General features: G+C 41.5%; 2 protein-coding genes across 8 annotated transcripts; both read right to left on the bottom strand.

The window, feature by feature from the left end:
* Nucleotides 1-398: 398 nt before the first annotated feature.
* usp4 (ubiquitin specific peptidase 4 (proto-oncogene)) lies at nt 399-11,007 on the bottom strand. Of its 3 annotated transcripts, XM_008319944.3 has the most exons (23): nt 10,883-11,007; nt 10,491-10,739; nt 9,301-9,470; nt 8,806-8,936; nt 8,588-8,714; nt 8,333-8,478; nt 7,679-7,740; nt 7,436-7,582; nt 7,222-7,339; nt 6,877-7,050; nt 6,616-6,774; nt 6,115-6,339; nt 5,949-6,032; nt 5,769-5,863; nt 5,509-5,691; nt 4,782-5,002; nt 4,487-4,705; nt 4,325-4,395; nt 4,127-4,242; nt 3,847-3,996; nt 2,470-2,573; nt 2,217-2,305; nt 399-1,857 (listed from the first exon to the last, which is right to left on the bottom strand). In XM_008319944.3, exons 2-23 carry the CDS (start codon nt 10,634-10,636, stop codon nt 1,732-1,734), a joined length of 3,063 nt encoding a protein of 1,020 aa, XP_008318166.1. In that variant the 5' UTR covers nt 10,637-10,739; nt 10,883-11,007; the 3' UTR covers nt 399-1,731. The 3 variants fall into 3 exon arrangements, with proteins under 3 accessions (XP_008318166.1, XP_008318167.1, XP_024915683.1); XM_008319945.3 differs by having other exon boundaries at nt 9,343-9,470; nt 10,491-10,929; XM_025059915.1 differs by lacking the exon at nt 399-1,857 and adding an exon at nt 1,882-2,155 and having other exon boundaries at nt 2,189-2,305; nt 10,491-10,934.
* A 222-nt stretch (nt 11,008-11,229) lies between these two features.
* emc3 (ER membrane protein complex subunit 3) lies at nt 11,230-15,383 on the bottom strand. 5 transcript variants are annotated; one of them, XM_008319942.3, is made up of 9 exons: nt 15,127-15,383; nt 13,863-14,035; nt 13,712-13,769; nt 13,481-13,574; nt 12,879-12,983; nt 12,710-12,791; nt 12,541-12,620; nt 12,246-12,328; nt 11,230-12,147 (listed from the first exon to the last, which is right to left on the bottom strand). In XM_008319942.3, the coding sequence occupies exons 2-9, from the start codon at nt 14,015-14,017 to the stop codon at nt 12,019-12,021; spliced, it is 786 nt and encodes a 261-aa protein (XP_008318164.1). In that variant the 5' UTR covers nt 14,018-14,035; nt 15,127-15,383; the 3' UTR covers nt 11,230-12,018. The 5 variants fall into 5 exon arrangements, with proteins under 5 accessions (XP_008318164.1, XP_024915686.1, XP_024915687.1 ...); XM_025059918.1 differs by lacking the exon at nt 15,127-15,383 and adding an exon at nt 14,325-15,073; XM_025059919.1 differs by lacking the exon at nt 15,127-15,383 and adding an exon at nt 14,329-15,073.
* Between the last annotated feature and the right edge of the window lie 610 nt (nt 15,384-15,993).

The following is a 15,993-nucleotide window of genomic DNA, read 5'->3' as shown; positions in this document are numbered from 1 at the left end:
GGAAATGTATACACCTCTGTAAAATATCTGTGAGTTTATGTACATCTGCTGTTATCGGTGGATTTGAATATCACTGCTTTGATTGGACGATGTCGTCACATCACTGAGCGGTTGGATTTTCGTGTTGATATTTTAAAGACTCGTCACATCACTGAGCGGTTGGATTTTTGTGTTGATATTTTTAAAGACATATGACGTTTTCCTACGCGCAGGATTAAATGCTTATACTTGAAGTATTTCCCGCAACAAAAACGACCTCTGGGCCGACATGGTGTAGTGTCAGGCAACAATGTTCAGAACCAGAACAACCGACAGATTCCAGCTTAAAAAATGAAACTGAATTTTTCACCCGACCCTCACATCCAAAATCCCTGGTATTTAAATGCACGCGACTCCCTTTATGAGGCGTTTTTTTTTTTTTTTTTTTAATGTTTATTTATTATCGTCTTATTCCACCTCCAAACACAAGGCGGCTCCTCGTGACGCAGACTAAGTCAATAAATAATCACCTTTTATACTAGTTTATTCTGATTCACTCCATGTGCTGTGAAAATATGAAATAACAGCCATTTTATTACAGAGCTGCAGTAATGTACACCAAAACAAAATAATGACAAGCCAGAGCAGGTGACCCTCAAAGGGCCAACCGGGCAGCAAATTAAAAAAAAAAAAAAAGAAAAAAAAAGTAAAAGACATGTTAAAATCATTGGGAAGAAAGAGCAAGACTGACCACGACTACGGCCAAAGAATACAGGCGTGTGTGTGTGTGTGTGTGTGTGTGTGATGCTGGTCACAGCAGAAGCAGGGAGAGAATTCAAAGTGCCTCCAGTCTAGTCTGGACTCCAAAGGCTGCGTCTGCACGGTCGGTACCAACTGTTAAACCACCATCACCACCACCATCATCATCATCATCATCATCATCAGGAGTGTAAGACAATTTTATTTCTTTTTGCCAGTTGGGGAACGGAAGAACAGCTGAGCTCTGTGCTGTACTCGAGGGGTTTTAAGAAAAAAAAAAAAAAAAAAAATCGAGTGTGTGAGAAGCAGCTTCAAGACCTGGAAGATTTACACGGTTGGAAGTGGAAACAGGTTTTCGATGGCGGGACGTGTTTCGTCTCCCACAGCCCTGACGTACATTGTTCAGCGTGTGCACCTCACACGGCGAAATCTATGAGGGGGGGGGAGGGGCGGGGGACATATCTAAGCCCTGGGCCACTTGTATCACTACCGGGGGTCAGGGGTCAGTACATCTTCATCATAAATAACTTGAAACACTTTGGTTGTAACAAGATGTGCATTTGGCTTCTTTTTAGATTTCTGACCGTCGTCTTGGGCGACAGAAAGACGTGTGTATCTAGAAGGATTTCTCTTTTCTTTTCAGGGCACTTCTATGATTCTGTTCATCCAGTGTCGGGTTCTATATTTACGTAGGTTCCTTTGGGTTCCAGACTGGTTAACTATAATGCAGAAATCAGCAGGCCGACGGCAGGAAGGAAGTCTCTCAGATCAGTGGTCTGACAAGGCGGTCGGCTCTAGTCGACGACACACAAGACACGCCGAAATACAGGGAGGGTGGAGTTATTAATCGAAATCTTGGAGCCCCTCCCCCTCCCCTCCCTTCTCTTCCCTCCCACCCCGTCACTACAGGAGCTTTAGATTTTTCATATGTGCGTCCAAACGTCTCTATTTGCTGTATTTGTTTCAGTGCATGTCCCTCGACCTCAGGGCCGTTCAGTTTGTGTCCATGTGGTCGTCGGCCGCGTCGGGGGCTCCTCCCAGGGAGGCTGAAGGCTGAGGTTTGCAGGGGGGGGCTTCCTCCTCTCTACGCTGATAAAACAATACGTAGGCCGCTTTAGTCTGAAACCAGAGGACAAGGATAGGGTTACCAGAGACGGGGACACGAGAGACACCTTGGACAGAAATGAAGAAAGACAAAAGACGTCTCTACCAAACATCTGTCACCAGTGTTTCAGCTAGACTTTCATTTAGGAGGAGGGTCAGAGGGAGAGAGAGCTGGACAATGCCAGTACCAATATGAAGCAGACTTCAGAGAGTAAACCAACCACCAGGTGCACACTGTGTTTGTGCACCTGCCCCAACCCCGGGTCAAGAAGTCGTCAAAGAAGGACGACTTCTGAGGGGAAAGGAAGAGATACTTCTGAGGGGACACAACGTGAAAGGAAGAGACGGGGAAACGTGCGACTGTGAAAACTCACAACAATCTGGTCCTCTGAGGCCGACGAGACGCTGCTGTCGTCAAAGTAATACCACTTTCCGTCCATCTTATTTTTGCCGTAGGCCGTGTCTGGAGGAGACAGGGGAGAGAAGACGACAGCTGTTCAGGACACGTCTCCACTCAGGAGCTCTTTAAGTGTGGGCTCAGCAGTGAACTGGCTGATTACACACTACAGTTGCCACACTGTTTTTGTTTGTTTTTGTTTTAGTTCATGAAGATGTTCAGTGACTCACAGTGACCTCCACCCATTCCTCCATAGTGGTTCGACACGGCGATGAGGTCGTAGACGTAAGGGCTGGCCTTAGGGTCGCACACGAACTCCGACATGTTTAAATCTCTGTCAAAGAAAAGAGAGTAAAGTCAACGAAAGAAAAAAAAACACAAAACTTCACCATAAAATACACATTTATATTCAATTTAAAAAGTACTTTTTATAGACTTTTCTGCAATGACAAAGTCGGCAGAAACAGATTAAAGAAACTCTTAGTAAGCATGACACAGCCTTTCTTCAAACAAGAACCCAGTTCATTCTTCTGTGTTTCCTGGTTTGCACAGGATCAGGTTCCTCATGGCTGGTCTCGAGAACAGCTCAGAGTGAGCAGGGCGGACGTTACACCACGTAATCCTGAGGCAACTTCTCTGTTGTAACACCTGACGGGAATTAGTTCCATATTAACCGTCAAAAGTCGTGACTCATTCAGAGTTCAGAGCCTGCATTAAAAGGCTGTTTCAGTTACACAGGGACAGGTAAAGGACCAAGAACACAGGTTTTATTGTTCTCTGCAGGAGGCGTCAGGTGTCTCAGTCAAAGATAGGGTGTCCAGACTGTCGCTGGTTTAAGGTTTAAAAAGACTGCAGCTTCCTCTAAGGATGAAATGTAGAACACGTAGGGTTTTCACAACTAAAATTCTATAATAAAGCCATTCTCTCTGACCTTTATTTTAGAGGGAAATGAACATTTTAGAGCCGGGATTCTCTCTGACCTTTATTTTAGAGGGAAATTAACATTTTAGAGCCGGGATTCCCAATGAGAAGATCAGGATCTACCAGTAGATCAGAGATGGAATTCTGGTAGATCATGAAAAATTAATATAAAAAACATATATAAATATAATTCTATAGTGCGCAGTAGTGACCATTTGTGCCACAGTACCCAACATTTAATATTTACACAAAGTATATTCACTTTATACAAGTGAATATATATTTTAATGTTTTCAGTGAAGGTAGGTCACTTTGACCTGGTCATTTAGAGTCTTTATTGACCAAGTTATTCTGTTTGTTTATCCTAAAAAAACAAAGTAGATGCAAAAACGTTTGGACAGACAGACGTAGAGTAAGTTTGGTTAAAGTTTGGTGACGTTGGTTTAAGATGATGAGACAGAACTGCATGGGCAGAAAGGTACACTGTGCAGAACTTGTTTTTTTTTTTCTTCCTGGAAAGTTTAGATAAGAGCAAGGCAACACTTTGCATTTACAGATAGTTAATAAATTAACATTTTAATTAAAAAAAAAACACCTTGTCTTTTTTACTATCAAATAAAAGTCCAGGTCTGTATTATTTGATTACGTTGATTTGTATCAAAAAAATAAAACAAAAAGCTGCGAACCTGATGGGGAAGTCCACCACTGTGTCCAGCTTGTCCCTCCAACAGCGGTTGTATGAGAAGCGTTTTAGGTGAACTACCAGAATACGAGGCAGGGACCAAAGGTCAAACTTTTTCGTGGCCTGTTGGTGTTTTTTACATGTGGGACAATACCTGAAATAAAAAAAAAAGTGATACATGTGGGACAATACCTGAAATAAAATTAAAAAAAAAAAGACAGGGTTTATAAACAATTCCAGGTGGAAAAAAAGTGATTGGTCTGGTGTGTTAACCAACAACTGACCACGGGTCGTGTTCACCCAGTGTCTCCATGGTGGTGAAGAGCTCGATGCACTCCCTCAGGGCCACGGTGGCTTTCTTCTTCTGCGGCTGAATCATGCTCTCGTGCTTCTCGTAGGCCTTAACGTAAAAAGTACACAAATGTTCATAACCCGAGCGGATATTCTGCCACAGGTACACAAATACCGCCAGGCTACTTTACCTCAGCTTCCTGTTCATCGTAGAACATTTTCTTGGACTCTACGTCCCAGTCGATGGCCACCGTGGAATGTGCTGCAGAGGGAGGAAGAGTTTTAAAAAATTAATGGTGATAAAAGTGAACAAACTGATCAAATATAAAGGGTAAAAAAAAAAAAATACTGACGATTTAGTTTGAGAACATTTCCTTCGCAAGGCAGTGGGGTGATGTTTGCTGTTCCGTACGAGTTGACTACGCTGAAAGCGAAGAGCTTCGACGGCGAAGAGCTTGAATTCACCGCCTCTTCTTTAGGCCCGTTCTCCAGATCGGACGACTCCTCCTCCTCTTCTGATTGGCCATTTTGTGGCTCTGGGCTCACCTGGTGGTCCATGGCCTCCTCCTCACCTGAGCAGATAATAAAATACTCTTAGGAAGTCTTCTTTACATCCACCAGAAGAACGTGTGTGTGTCATCAGCCTACCATCATACAGCCCGTTGGTGTCGTTGCAGGTCACCGAGTGGTTGCTGCCGTTGCTGGAGCTGACACTGCAGGACGCTCCGTCCGACAGCGGACTGCCCAGACCGGCGGAGAGACTCGACGCTGCTGAACATTCAGGAGTCTGACTGCTGCTGCTGCTGGCGGTGAAAGAGGCCGAGGCTCTGCTTTCACTGCTGGGGTTCTGGGGCTGTTTGACGTAACGCCTGCGCAATGAAGATAAACAGAAAGACATGACGAGAAGTTCTCACCGGAAACTGTGATTTTTTTTCATGTGTTTTACCATTGTCTCAATCATCTTTTACTTTAGTTTCTGTGTGTTATTTTCTATTATTTATTTTACTTTAGTTTCTGTATGTTATTTTCTATTATTTAAATGCACAAACATTTGCTGTGATTGGTAGGGATGTAACAATACGATTAACTTTCACTTAATGTTTTTGTTCAGAATACAATTTTATCATTTGTTTAGGGAGTTAGAGGCGTTTTTGTTCAGAATACAATTTTATCATGACTAAATGTGCTTTGTTTAGGGAGTTGGAGGGGCAGATTGGACCAGATTTTATTATCTTTATTTTTATTAGTTGACTAACCTATCAATAAATTAAATCATCAACCTTGAAACCAAAATCGTAAGTCAAAGAAATTAGCATCTGGTCTGCTCTCTCTGGTGGAGTTTACTTCCAGCTTCATAACAAACTCGTCATCTCACCCGATTCTCTCCAGGATCTTGTCGTACAGAACGTCAGCTATGAGGTTGTGTCGGGACACGGTGATGAGCAGAGGCTGACCAAACAGCATGGTGGTGGTGGAGCTCCCGCTGTGTTTGGACTGTCGCTCCCTGAAGTACACGGGGAGGTTCATCCTCTCGCTGTCCTCCTCCTGCACCTCATAGCTGCAGCACATATTTAACATGACGTCAGTGACATACAGTGAGGTACAGTGTACGTTCTGTTTGACGACCGGACTCACACAAATATATCGTCCTTCTCCATGATTTGGTTGAGGTTCTCATCCCGTCGATAGATTTTATGGAACCTGTGATTGTAAACGTCCGTCACCACCATCTGGGAAAGACACGTGAAAAGTGAAGTGAGCTTCACTACAGGAGAACGGTTGAATATTTTCCCGTCAGTGGGAAACAGTTCTTACGTTTTCTGATGGGATTCCACAGAGTTTGGACAGGGCGCTGCACAGGTCTGTTACGTTACCCAGTTTGGGGACCACCACTCGGTACTGTAATACACAACACCAATGTAGTTTTCAACGTTTCTCTCTCAACTAACTGATAACTGTGATATGTTTTATTTCCATTTACCTGTGTGGGTCTGGACTGAGGGTCCGTCCGTACCAGGAAAACCTCCATTGAGCGGTCTTTTTTCATTGGCAGGGGTAAAGTGAGGTAGCAGAATGGGTCAAAGGTGACGGACACCTTGGAGCACTCTGGGCACACCAACGTTGACTTGAAAAGGCCATGAAAAATATCCACTATGATGGAGTCATTCCTCAAACGGTGGTTGGTCCAGGCTTCCTTGGCAACAATCTGTAATCGTGTCGACCACGAGCAGAAAACGTATTAAATTTGATACAAGAAAAACTATGACAACAAAAAACACTTGTGCTGAACACGTATTAAATTTGATACAAGAAAAACTGTAAAAAAAAAATGTTTGAAGTAGTCTTTGCTACAAAGGTTCTTTAGGTACTTTTTTTTCTCCAAAATTTAGTTGTGATTCCTTAACATCAACGCAGTGATTTTTTCACTACAACTGACAAGTGAATTAAACAAGATCAACACATAAATCTTAAAAAACGTCACCTCATCTGGACGGCCCTCGGCGTCTCTCAGGGCCAGATAAGGCTTCTTCTTAACACGATTCAGATCTTCATGCAGCCCATCCAACAGAAAGGCCAACAATTCCTGTGAGTCCTGCTGCTGGTAGCCCGAAAACTGGGGGGCGAAGCGTCCCACCTGGGTCTGGTAGAGCAGAGTTTCATTTCACAGTCAGTCTCATGTCAGTTTTATTCACACTGGTAGAGTTTAGAAGTAAACTGGTAAACTTTTGTTACTGCGACTCACTTTGAAGGTACGTGGGGCCACGTAGCTGCTGCGGCTCAGCCACATTTGCTTCACCAGATCGGCATAGGCTTCGGCTATTTCCCCCCTCATTCCCAGTGGATTATCCCGGTTAATCTCTGCTTCATACTGGTCATTAAGGAAGTACTCTGTGAGTGGAGATGCATTGCTCAGGCACTGGAGGAACAGGAGATCACATGAGACAGGAGAGTCTTAATACATCGTGAATGTGACATGTTTTTACTTCTTTTTAAACCTATTGCTTCAGTATTTAGAATAGCACTACTGCTGTTATTTAATGTGGCTGGGGAATAGAGGTAAAGTTGTATTTAGTTTAGTTCATTTTACCTGCAGGGCAGAGTTCATAAAGCAGGTGTTGCCCAAATTGCTGAGGCCACACAGACCAGGCTGAGACTGTGACTCCCTGTAGTTGTAGGATGAGTTGTAGGAGTTGTAGCTCCCCAGTCTGTAGAGGAGGACGTGTTACTGTAAGTACTGTGGTAACCTTTCACATCTGTATCAGCCTCAACTTTGCACAAACAAACATAAAAAAACCCCATGCCTGTTTCCAGATGACGTGCTGTTGTTGAGCGTATATCCCGGGGTACAGCCGCTGTCACCGTTGGCTACTGTTGAGGAGATACTAGCTGAAGAGTAAGAAGACAGTTTGGGGGAGGTAGTGAAGTTCCTGGACGGGGTCGTACTCGATCTGCCGACACAAGAGAAAAGCCAGGTTCAGAAATGTTTTTTTTCTTCTTTCTTTCTGTAAACTGGACATACAGAGCACGAGAAAAAACAGACTTACTTGGGATGGGAAGCTTGTCTCGGCCATGTGCCGTCCTCATTTTTTTGCTCAATTACAAGCACCTGTGTGTAAACAAACAAACAGTCAGAGCCAAAGTCGGACACTCCATTACTAGAATTGATATCAATATTTTGTGCAGTAGTCTAATGCATTGTTTCCCAGAGAACAGTAGTCTAATGCATTGTTTCCCAAAGACTCAATTTTAACTTTTTTTTGGGGTCGTCTCACATCACGTTTCCCAAGAGTTTAAGAATAATGGCTATTGACTTGAGTCGTGAAAGTTTTGTGACTTTTAAAATATGGGTCCCCAGAAAAAAAGTTTGGGAAACACTGGTCTAAAGGGAATACTGATCATAACAATCAGGATCGGATTCAGGTTAAGATTACAGTTGGGGTTGACATTACCTGGTTATGGTTCAGGTTGGTTTAGAGCGAATGCAAAGTTCTTGGGTGAATTATAATATGTGTGTGTGTTTGTGTGTCTGTCAGGATACGACATGACTAATGTACTCTGATTCATTAGACTTCCTATTTGTACGCTGTCAATAAATTATGTATGAGTGATTCCCAGTTTGCCCAGCTGGAGTGTTCTTAGATAGGTCTACGAGTCACGTGAACAACAAAGCTTCGCGCTCTCTCTCTCTCTCTCTCTACCTGCCCCTGGAAGAGACCAGCGTCCTGTACAGTGCTGTCAGGTTTGTTCAGCTGCTCGTAGGTGTTGCTCATGTATTTGTTCCACAGCCGCGTCTCCTTCTCTGATGGGATGTGGAACAGCGTTCTCATCTCCGTCTCTATAATGTCTGAGAGGAAAAAAAAAGGAAGATTGGCTCATCACGCCTTAAACACTTCAATGTGTAGATACGTACATGTCTGGTTGTATTCAGAGGGAAACTCAGCTTAACAACTCACCTATCGTGTCAGCTTTACTAAAATGCCGAGTGACTACGTTGTCCATGTTTTCATTCTCACACAGATTTAACTCCAGGAGGTAGACCTCCACTTTACAGTGCTTAACGAACATGCCATGTTCCACCACCTGGAGAAAAAAAACAGACATTTAGGAACTCAACACTAAAATGAACGCAAGAAAGACAGAAAGAAAAAAAAAACACATTTTACTGCATTACCTTCCTGGCAATTGGTCTCTGACCCTCCAGGCAGCCATACCAGCTGACAAGTTTATTCCAGGCCTCAGTAGGAACAAGGACATAGTCCAGCTCATCTATAAGGTGCTCCTTCAGGACCTGGGTGTCCTGGTCTTTAGATAAAATGGCAAAAGGGGAATTAAAATCAGGAAATCTGATTTTAAAAAAAGATATGTGGCAAATATCCCAGGTACACTGTGCAGAACTTGGACTTGGAATCTAGTGATGTGAAGTTACATGTGGAGGATAAATCACCTCATCAATACTGTCCAAGTCTGAAAGAGTTACAGTTCATACACAAAAGCTATTTGCTTTACTACTGAAAGCAAATGTAAAAAAAAAAAGTGATCCAACACAGGTGAGTTTGTAGGGAAGACTCAGTGTTTAAATATATATATGTATATATATGTATATCAACCAGTTGCATATTAATATGTAAATGTGAACTTTTAAAAGCAAAGATCTTACACAGTGTACCTTTGCAATCCAATATTCTCCAAAAAAGATATGAGCATGTACCAGAAAAAAGCCCAGAATTATCAATTGGTCCAGGAAAGAGACTTCGTTCTCCAACAATGTACATGTCCCAGCTGTCAAATCCCACATACTTCTTCCATTGCTTGAACCACCGGCTGTCTATTAGAAACCTAAAACACAAAGAGTGATGCCAATAAATGACAGAGTTCATAGGGCTGTGAGTCAATAAGTTCTATCTATCCATCTGTCTATCTGAATGAGGCAATAAAACTTGGTATCGCTAGGTATTTATTATCAGCTGCACGATTAATACGGACGACATAAATAAAAGTGTATAATAATTGCCCTTAAACAACACCATCGTAGTGTTGTTACTATGACAATTGACATTTGTTATGTTACACTACTGCTTTCTTTTGACCATTGTTATGTTACACTACTGCTTTCTCCTAACGTTCACTTTCCTAGTACTTCGGTTTCGTTTCCCTGATATCTGTATTGATTTGTGTTGTTCTTCTATGACACTATTTTCTGCACTCCAGGGAAAGCAAATAGAGAATCAACACGGCAGTGGCTCTGACCACTGCAACAAAGACTGTCCCAAATGTTAAATATACATGTGTCTACATTTCGCCCAGGCCTGGACGTTCTAGATCTTAAACAGAACGTAAATCGCACCTTTCTGACAAGCCAAACACGTCTAACAACGTCATAGAACATACGAAACAAAGGCTAATGAAATGTCACGGTGCTAATGTAATCGGTTTCAGTTTATTATAACTAATGTAGCAACAAGCCGGTCTGACCGGTGGAGTATGCAGCACCTGAATTCGGGGCCTTATCTAACAGACGACAACCCATGTCTGTCAAAATGTCACAAACTAAACGTCAAGGTATCGCACCGATAACAACATTAGTTTGTATTTTATGTTTCCCCCCGGTGAGAAAGCTTGTTTCTAAAAACATTTGTCTGCAATTGGTTGAATTCTTAATCCGGATTCGAACTATTTAACTTAGCTGTTAGCATGCTAACTTGTTAAACATTAGCCGCTTCCGTTTCCCCACACTTGGTATCATCGGTTGTAGCCTAGCATTAGCGTGTTAGCATTTCCATTTGGTTATCAGCTAATCTTAGCTGGCTAGTGCTAAGTGATATAGCCGCAGCCCGTTGAGTTGGTTTACATCCTTACCATTCGTCGCCTTTCCTTAGTGTTGTTTTCAAGAGGGTCCCTATAGTCTGCTTTTGACTTTCGGTTGAAGGTGTTGGCATCTGTGCGGCTACCGGCTCCGAGTCCGCCGCGCCACCCGACTCGGGTCCGCCTCCCTCGGCCATCATGCAGTGACTGTGCCGGTATCGTGAACGCGCACTTGGGCGAGCTCCGGAGGGGTGTTCATGGGAAATTCTCTTCCTCTACGGTGGATACACAGGTGGAGCACAGCTGTGGATGCACTACAGTGTCACAGCTCTGCCATCACTCAAAACACACACTCTACGTTGTTTTATGTCGTGTAAAATTAATATATTTAAAAAACGATGTATTGTTCATAAGGTTATGGACGTGCTATATAGCTTTTGAATTACCCACGGAGACGTGACGTCATCGCCGATTAGCAGTTTTGTCGACATACGGTTTTCTTTCAAATCTACACATAAACGCCGAACATGACGAATGGGTGCGACTTTCATTTTTGGCTTTCATTTTTTTTTCGCCCTTGGAGCGGGTAGGATATTGAATAATTCACACGACCTGTGGTACATCATAATTCTCCTATCGACCCCACACATTTATTATTTTTAAATTAATTTTATGGAACAGTAACAAGTCCTCAAGAACTGTTTATAGCATCATTTTATAACTCAAGTATCATTTGTTATGGAACAGTAACAAGTCCTCAAGAAGTGTTTATAGCATCATTTTATAACTCACCAATTCAAGTATCGTTTATTTTATTGCTATACAAACAGAAGTATATAAAAATTCAATCATAAACTAAAATGTTTTTTTTTAAACTAATAAAACCTCTCTTCCCCCATGTGGCCTTATTTATTGGTATGTGCTTAGGCTTGTACTATCACGCCAACAAAATTGTAGTTCAAATCCATTGCCTTAATATTGCAGACAATCAAGACGTACAATTCTGCGAGATGTTCACAGAGAAAAAAGGAAAGGTTTCGGTCAAGTCAGGTACTCAATTGAAACAGCTTTTATACTGTACAAAATGTTTTAGTTACTTAATTACAAAATAAACTGCAAACAAAATAAAGTCACAAAGAACATTTCTCTGCCAACACTAAGTCAATCTTAACTTAAACCTAAAGTTAAAGCTTTGCTTCAATAAATGTCACTGACCAGTTTAATGGCGTTGTTGACAGTTTAAACAAAACTGTCAAAAAAAAAAAAAAAAGAAGAGTGGTTTATTCCTAACCTATTAATGGAAGCATTCAGTAGCTAAATTAGCAGGAAATATAAGTCCGTACAATATTAGAGGCTCAGGAAAAATACATTTTTTCAAAGGTGAAAAAAGGCAATGCTTGTTGTGGACAGGGAACAGTCGAGGAACCGTCGTAATACGTTTCATGGACAGGAATGAATTAGTGTGAAAGGACGTGGACCGTAAGTGAATGTAAACTTGGCATGACAAGAAGGGGTGGGAGTTGTTCCACTTTTGCAATGATTCAATTATAAATCCAAGGCTTCAAGTAGCTGTGGCTGGACATCAGAAGATGCCACTTGGCAGTTCTTTGCTGAACATTCCGTCAAAGTCCAGCTCCCTGCTCATCAGATCTTCCTCCACACTCTCCAGCGCCCACTGGTGGTCAGTTAGTTCCAAAACCTCCCATTCAGCCTAAAAAAAAAAAACAAAAAAAACGAAGACAGATGTAACATGAGCCACTAAAGAAACCGCATGCTAGAGACTTGATTTTTTTTTCATATATTTTATACCTTGAAAGCTTTGTTTGTATCTGCAGGCATGGCCATGGCAGCACCACTCATCTGCTCCTGCATAATCCTTGACTGGTCTGCACCTGTGGGGAAATGGAGCAGATGTCGAAACAATCAGAAAATCAAATTTAAAATAAACAATGACTTGATCAGAATACATTTTTTAATTTATTTGTTAGTTTCGTTGATTATCTGAAGGTAGGACTTGGAAAAAAACCAACTCTACTAGAGGTAGGACTTGGAAAAAAAACGACTCTACTACTCTTAAACTGATGTATACTTGATGCTAAATTACCATTATCTTGGCCAAGAATTAGGGAGTACATGCTTCGAAGTCCAAAGACGTTTAGGAAATACCATGACGCTGAACTCACCCTGGAAAACAAGGCAAAACACATGCAGGTCTGAAAACAATGTACTCAAATATTCACTGTGAGACGGTGTCTTTGTGTGTGTGCAACTACCAAGATGCATCCAGTGACAGAAGCTCTATTCCTTGCTGCAACATAGGCTTGAAGCGCAGGGTAAGTGGGAAAGGAACCTTAGCTGTAAAAAAACAAAACAAACCACAATTAATTGTTAATATCATACAGTACACAAGACAAAACATCTACCACGGAGTGATGTATTTACTTGTAACAAATCCTGAGAAGGTCCAATTAATCCACCCTCCGATGAGGATCATGGGAAGCACGTTCGTGACGTTGCCCTTCATCATGTCTGTCAGCATGCTGGGATCTGTGGGATGTTACAATCATATAGTGAAACACATGTCTGCCAAAAAAAAAATGTAGAGGACCAAGTTCTGGAAACACATCTGTATATAATTTAAATGTAAATGGTTTGTTTTTGGTCACAGTTTCGTAGATACTTATTTCACCAACATTATGTGGAACTGTGTTTATTGAAGCGTGGAAATTGTGCTACACAGCTGGAGTGACATTATGTTTAGTGGTGTTAAAGCTCTGCTCACCTTCTGTTCAACTGTGGTTTGGCTTGAAATCAAACATACACCAAAACTAGTAATACTAATCCCTGGCAGTATTATAAAACAAGTCTGTCACAGCATATGTTTTAACAACTGCTGTTAATTACAATTTTACTTGAAGAACTTCTGATGCAATAAAAAAAAACACCCTGCAGTAACATTTAATATTTGACTAACCTTAACATTCAAATTTTCAAAAATGAGCCTTTATAAAAACAAAAACCGAAGTTGACTTTTTAAACTCTACCTGTCATTGGAGATGGTGGAACAACCTTCCTCTTGGTCTTCTTAAAAAATCCATCTTCTTGATTGTTGAAGTAGAACTTTCTCATCAAAAAGGACTGCAAAAAAAAAAAAAAAAAAAAAAGGTAATATCATAAAAAAAAAAACAAAAACAAAAGGTAATATCGTCAGTAACACTTTTATAAATATTGTTTTTGTGCATTTATTAAACTATAATTAAAGGGGGGCTCTCTACCTGTTTGGGAATGTATTTTCCATTTTCTCTGAGTATTCTACTCCGGATTAGAACTTGGCTGAAACCATGAGTAAGAGTATAATTATAAACAAACATGACAGAGCTGCAAAAACATAAAACACACCTCACAACTAAAAAAACACACACACACCTGTCAGAAACCTGCTCTAGCGTCAGCTTCTTGTCACTCTGTAGGAGAATGGAGACATAATGTCGTATCACCCCGACAAAAAATGTGATGAAGACAATGGGCAGGACCACCCAGAGTCGGATGTTGGAGTCCAGTAGAAGCTCAGGCTCTGCCATTCAGCCTGGTAGGTTGAACTGAGGAGGCAAAGATGCAACAAAGTGTAACAAGCTGTATGCTACATGTACAGTTTGTGACTAAAGCAGTGGCTCCCATATTTTTTTTTCTGAACCACCCTCCCTTTTGTTGATAGGGCTTAAGTCTGTCTATTGAACGTCAAAACAAACTGTATTTACTATAAAACTGTAGTAATTCACTGTAAACAACATCAATGACATGATTGCTTTGGCATAAATAAACCTCAACCCCAATTTTGAGAACCACCGGCCTAAAAAGTTTCACACAGTCCACTCCTTTACCTCCTACCTACACTGGGTATCTGTTCATTTTTTGTACCAGTTCCTTCACCGCCACCAGGGTTCATTTACCACCTCCTAGTCTGCTTTGGTAAATGCCTGTTTATCTGTATTTAAGAGGGTGGGTGAGGGGTTAATAACTGCACTTGTTTTGGTCATGCTGTCTTATCATCCAAGTTGCAACTAACAGCCTTGAGGTGGACCTTCCTCCTCCCATCTACCATTCATCTGCCTGGTGTGAATAGATATGCCTCAGCATATCTGAGGCAAAACAAACTATCACTACAAGGAGGGAAAAAAATCTGAAATTAATACAGCATGATAACGTGAACAAACCTCAGCAGCAACACTGCAAAAAGCCACAATGAAAGCTTATCTACGGTTCGTTTAAGAAGAATGTTTACCAAGAAAATAACGATATACATATAGACTATGCGATTAAGCCAAAGATTCATACAGGAAGTTGCGTTCATTAGACATGCCCCAGTGGACGGAGGTAAATCTTAAGAGAGTGTTTAGAAAACTTAACGTACAGAACAATAATTATAATAAATAATGTTTTTTAAAAGAACGGAGAACAACGGTAGAAACGCTGACTTAGCATTGACATTGCCAAAGAGCCTGTGCTGCGGCTACGACGGCGATGCTAACGGAGCAGCAGTCAATGCTTCACTGTGTTTTCAGCAGAGCTGTTTTATAAAGTGGGTCGTTTTATGTCTTAAATCATTCACCAAAGCCGTCATTATTTTTTAATAAAGGATACGAAAATCGCGAAAAGCACCGCGGTCGACATTAGCTAGTTGCTACAATACCTTCTTCCTGATGTCCGGCTAACAGTTGATAGGGGCTGGACACAGAGTCGTCTTTACCGCACCTATCAACACCTGCGGCGGGTTAACTGACTCCTCCGACAGACACAAAATAAAGGGAATATAATAAGGGAATAAGGGTGATTAAAACAGCCTTTATCAGTACGGATGCTGTGCTACAGCCATGGTGCTCTGCTGTTGTCTCCGGGGATGAGGGGGATATTTATTTCTGCTTCTGGAGAGCTGCCGCATCTTCCGTCAACGGAGTTCAGCGCCATCCTGTGGCAGTGAATGGAACGTCCCGGAGACGGTCTATATCTGTCAAACGTTTAAGTCATTTTCTTGGAATTTTTATAATACAAAAAAGGTACAAAAATTACACATACTAAATTTCGGTATTTTAATCGAGTCGTTGAGCAAAAAACAAAACAAGTCGTCCAAGTTTTAAATTGTCTGTGAACTTCCTCACGATGTTTGGCTGCTTCCACATCCTCTTCCCAGTTGCCAAGTGTTTTTCTAGCTTTTAAGATGTCCCAACACCCTGGGTGACACATCTTTTCGCAATGACTCTGTTCTGACTGACATGTCACTGGAACACAGCACGACCGGGAACATTGTGTTCTGGGAAACGTAACCATAAGAGTCACCTTGTTTGAAAAAAAAAAGAAATAGTATCTTAAGGTTTTGTCACTGTATCACGATATAAGTGTTTTAAGGATAAAGAAACAGAAACATTTTAAAATAAACATAGCGCTCAATGATTTACGTACACTGATAACGCTAGAGGGCAGCACCATCCTAACAAGTACGCTAAACTTGATCGTTACTCGACATTATCATTATTTTTTGAGGAGCAGCAGCAGCAGGAGC

Source organism: Cynoglossus semilaevis, chromosome 11, assembly GCF_000523025.1.
Source record: "Cynoglossus semilaevis isolate Cse_v1.0 chromosome 11, Cse_v1.0, whole genome shotgun sequence".
Lineage (NCBI taxonomy): Eukaryota > Metazoa > Chordata > Actinopteri > Pleuronectiformes > Cynoglossidae > Cynoglossus > Cynoglossus semilaevis.
This window is presented reverse-complemented; position numbering and strand designations above follow the sequence as displayed.